Source organism: Phyllostomus discolor, chromosome 13 (assembly GCF_004126475.2).
Source record: "Phyllostomus discolor isolate MPI-MPIP mPhyDis1 chromosome 13, mPhyDis1.pri.v3, whole genome shotgun sequence".
NCBI classification, from domain to species: Eukaryota; Metazoa; Chordata; class Mammalia; order Chiroptera; family Phyllostomidae; genus Phyllostomus; species Phyllostomus discolor.
In genome coordinates this window covers 72,820,448-72,825,303 of record NC_040915.2, presented here as the reverse complement: position 1 = coordinate 72,825,303, position 4,856 = coordinate 72,820,448, and the positions used below count along the sequence as shown (strand labels likewise).

General features: G+C 42.0%; 1 protein-coding gene across 1 annotated transcript; it reads right to left on the bottom strand.

Moving 5' to 3' along the window:
* Positions 1-1,347: 1,347 nt before the first annotated feature.
* On the bottom strand, positions 1,348-2,632 carry LOC114510118 (olfactory receptor 149-like). The gene has a single exon (XM_028528827.2). It carries the CDS (start codon positions 2,272-2,274, stop codon positions 1,348-1,350), a length of 927 nt encoding a protein of 308 aa, XP_028384628.1. The 5' UTR covers positions 2,275-2,632.
* Positions 2,633-4,856: the final 2,224 nt, after the last annotated feature.

Genomic DNA, 4,856 nt, shown 5'->3' with positions numbered 1-4,856 from the left:
CAGCTCCTTCCAGGACATTGAGGAGTGGGAAGGGATCCTCAAGTGGACTTGGAGAGGCTTCAGCAGGGATGTACTAAATTTGAAATAATCTCAGGTATATTTCCACATTCTTCTGTAAGCTCTTGTTTCCTGGGAAATGAGGGAGAATCAGCACAGAGAGGGCTCCTAGGCTTTAAGGGGAGTGACAGGAGAGCATGTCCCCACTGCAGGTGCATGTGCTGGCTCAGCTGAGTGGCTAGAGGTAGACATGCAATACTGGCTTGGTCTGGCAGGTTCCTTGGTTGCTCTCTTATTCTGAGAAGCACAAACTGGTCTCCACCTCTGACTCTTGCTTTTCCATCATCCTCTTCTCAGTTTCCTTTCCACTCTACTTCACCGTTAGAATAAACTTTATAGTGACTATATGTTCCAAGAGCAATAGGATTCTCACTGCATTCAGTCATAAAAAGCTCACTGCAATGAAATAGCTCATTATTTTCTCCTTAGCTTGTTTCACCAAAAAAAGCAAGGAATGGGCAACAATACCAAACACTTTTAAAAAAATACAGAAACCATAGACACAAAAGAGTGACAGCTTGAACCCAGAATCATCCTCTGGCTATACTGAGAAATGAAAAGCCATGTCCAAATTTTCTCATCAGGTGTCAAGCCAAACTGTCCCCTCCATGGATTCCTGAGCTTCCCTTTTCACAGTCTCACTCACCTGTTGAACTGTTCCCAGGTCAAAGGCCAAGAGATGGGGTTTGTGGGTGACAACAGTACACCAATATTTTTGTTTCATTCATAAGAAACCTGCCTCTAATCCCTGCTACAAGACCTTATCCTCATAGAATTTCATTTTTATGGTGCTACTGAAAACCGTTGGGATGCACCTCACCCATGTTTCAACAACCTCTGGACCAATACAATGAAGGTTTACACAATTCAGGCATTTGATGAAACAATCAAAGCAGCCAAGATAAAGAAGTGTCTGAAGGGAAAAAGAAACAAAGAAGAGGGAGTAGGTGGGTGAACAAAATGAAGATTGAGAAGTACAAGGTTCAGGTCCTCCTGCCTACTGTGGAAAACCCCTTTCTTCCTTCATCAGCAACATGATACCTCAAGAGGGCACAGGTTGAATCGTCAGGAAACCATCGTTTGTGTATTCATTTTGCCATCACCCCTTATGTATACTCTGACAAGTAACTTTACCTCTTTGAATCTTAGTCCCTACATTGTGAAATACAGACAATAGTAACAACACCTGCAAATCCTGATTTCAAAGATATTTCTGACAACCACATAAAAATATTTTATAAGTCACAAAGTGGAATTAAAGTGTAAGCTACTGTTCTCTCTCTATGACTGTTAAGGAAGAAAACCCAATTGATGTACAACTTTCTTCAGAGAGGATTTTACCTCCTTATTCCTGAGGCTGTAGATCAAGGGATTCAGCATGGGGGTGACCAGGTTATTCAGGACCTGAACAGTTGCATCCAGCCATGGACTTGGGGTTGGCCTCAAGTAGATGAGCACCACTGGCATGTACAACAGTAGGACAGCAGTGAGGTGGGCACTGCAGGTGGAGAAGGCACGACGTCGGCCCTCTGCAGAGCGGATCTGCAGGACAGAATAGACAATGCGACTGTAGGAGGTGCAGATGAGAAGAAAGCAGCTAAGGGGCATGAGACCCACACTGATGAACCCCACCATCTCCAGGGCTGAGGTATCTGCACAAGCCAGCTTCAGCATCACGGGGATGTCACAGAAGAAATAGTCCACCTCATTGGGGCCACAGTAGGGCAACTGAAAGGTGAGAGTGGTCAGAAAGGTGGCCTGAACACAGCCAAAAAATGAGGTACCCATGGCCAGGATGGCACACACTCTGTGGTTCATGATGACCTTGTAGCGTAGAGGGTGGCATATGGCAACAAAGCGGTCATACGCCATCACTGTGCATAGGAAACACTCTGTACAGCCCAGGAAATGGTAGAAGAAGAGCTGGGATGCACAACCTGCATAGGAGATGGCTCGGCTATGCCCTGAGAGGTAGAAGAGCATCTTGGGGGAACTCACAGAAGGGAAGAATATGTCACACACAGACAGCTTACACAAGAAGAAGTACATGGGTGTGTGAAGTTGGGAGGAGGAGACGATTGCCAGTAGGATGAGCAGGTTTCCCACAAGGGTGAAGATGTAGAAGGACAAAAACAGGACAAAGAGCTCAGTCTCCAGGTCCTCTGTGTGAGGGATGCCCAGCAGGATAAACTCGGTCACAACAGAGGCATTGCTCATGGCTCTGATGAGGTCAGACCTTCCAAAAAGACTCAAGACACCAAAGTCTGAACACCAGTATTGAAGTATCAAGCTCTTTGCAGCTGAGAGTTTGGCTGTGTTTTTAACAGGCCACAACCAGCCCACTTATGAATGGCAACATCTGTATAAAAAAATCAGTCACTTAGAAATACTTATTTGGGAAGTACAGTCTATTCAACTCCTAGAAGAAATGCTTTTGTGGAAGCAGGTGATCATCTTCAATGACAAGATCATAAATTTAAGAGTATATTCAAAACATTCTTATGTTAAGTTAAAAAAACTTTCTCCAGTTGTTTAACTCATGCATTTACTTTCTTTACACAAATTTATGCTTTGAACTCTCACATTATCTTTGAGTAATAAATTCACACTTTTTACTACTCTGAAAAACATCGGGAGAAAACATCACATTAGATATCAGAACAGTTCATTTAAGTCCATATTTTGCCACATATTAGACATACTAGTTTAAGTAATTGAGGCAATATTTTTCATAGACATAGTTCCATTATCTACAGAATAAAAACCATAATGATTATAACAACTACAACTTCAACACCTAAAACACCCTAGTACCATAGTAAAGTCTATGAAATGTCCGGAATTTGGCAAAAACATAAATCCCAATGAAAACTGTTTCCTTCCTTTATGTATCTAAAATTTATCTCTTTAAGTGTCTTCCTTTAATGTACCATGTAACTATCTACAAATACATGTTTCATTAAACAACATGTTTGGGTAGACTTAGATGATATCCTTTTTATACTCTATCCTTCAGGACTTCAGAGATCTAACATCCCCAAATCCATCAGGAGGTGCTGCTCTGGTTCTTCTGCTCTTTTCAACTTTTTCTAAGTGGACTTGAGGCCACTCTGAAATGCTAAGCAAAACAAATGATAATAGCAGCAAGGAAAACATCAAATTCATGATACTGTGATGAAGAAAGAAATATAGTGGCCCACATAGAAGAAAGGCAAAGAACAGCTCTAATGAGGAAGGTTAAACAAGCCAAGAGCAGGACAGAGTGTCAGAAGACACAGAGACCTCCTTCTCTGATAATGCAGGCTAATTCTAACACTAACACTAACACTAACAAGACATAGTGCATGCCTACATACACTTTCCATTTAATGAATATTTACTGTGTTCTGAGGAGTGGGCTTAACACTTTAAAACTATGATTAATTTTTCAAGTAATCCTACAAGAAGAAACTATCATTACTATGTGCATCTACAGATTAGGAATCTGAAACTTGGAAAAAGTAAACAACTTGCCCAAATTTACAAAGCAAATTTGTAACACAGCCAAGGCTCAAACCGTTTTTGCACCATTGCCCATACCCTTAGCCATGAAGAGAACTTTCCTATATGGCCTCTGCTTTCTGAAGGGAGCCCTTTCCATTCTCAGGCACTGTCCTTTTCCAGATGAGTTCACATCATCATTTTATGCTGAGGTGGGAAAGCATTCTTGTTTTACCTCTTGCTGGTCATTTCCAGTCCTGACTTTAGACCACATCCAGTTAGCATCTAATTTAGCTTAAGAGATAAGACAGCAGGTTTGCCTTAACTTTGACACTATACCTTAACGCTGACTCCAATATAGGAGCTTTGAAGTTATAGAGACCCATTCACCATGGGAATTCAAATCATTAACTGTGGCAAGGGCCACTTAAAAACATACCTAAAGAGAATGGCCACACCAAAATGAGTGACTCACATACCACCCTCTAACTGAACAAGAGTGGAGATGGCAAGGAGAGAAACAGTGACATTATGGGGGAGAAATGCTGCTGACAACTTGCTTCTTGTGACTCATTTTAGCCAAACCTGAGTATTATCTCTGAGCCATGCACATTTCTGTGAGATCTGGATCACCTCTCCCTGGTTGGCAAACACCTAGGATCAGACACCATGATAATGTATGATTCCACAATCCTATTTTATTTTTAAATCTGTTTTAGAAAAAGAAACCCACAGGGACCAGAAATGACCCTTTGTGAGGCCTTTCACATGTGAAGGGAAGAGGCTCACAGTGAGACATGGGCAGCAGTTTCAACACTCACACAGTCCACTGAGAGCACAGTCAGGCTTTACACGAGGCTATCACGAGCCCCGACATTAGCTGTTTCTGAGCAGAGCCTGAAGTGCTCCACCAAATGCACCTCCGTTCTCCTCCTTATAAAGAATTCAGTCTCCTAGGGTTTGTTCAACAGAGACCTAGGCACACTCACTCCCCCTGGGTTGCTGCCTTGGAGGGTTTTTCAGGACCCCTTAAGCCCTGGTTTGTATTCACTGATGGCTCTGAGGGAGCAATTAGTTGGTCAGACTAATTTATCATCTAGTTATAAAGCAAGAGCAATGAGATCATCAGAAAGGGGTGCTGTAAAGTGGGAAATGTCTCTCCAAGATAGTTTGCATAGCAGAAAGAGCTCCAATTCTAAACTTTCATCACCTGCATTGCTACCCCCTGTTTTGAATATTTGGTTTTTTGGGTTGTTTTATATGTTCAAGCCTTCACTTGTGATAATACGTATCTCACTACTTTTGAAATTATCTATATT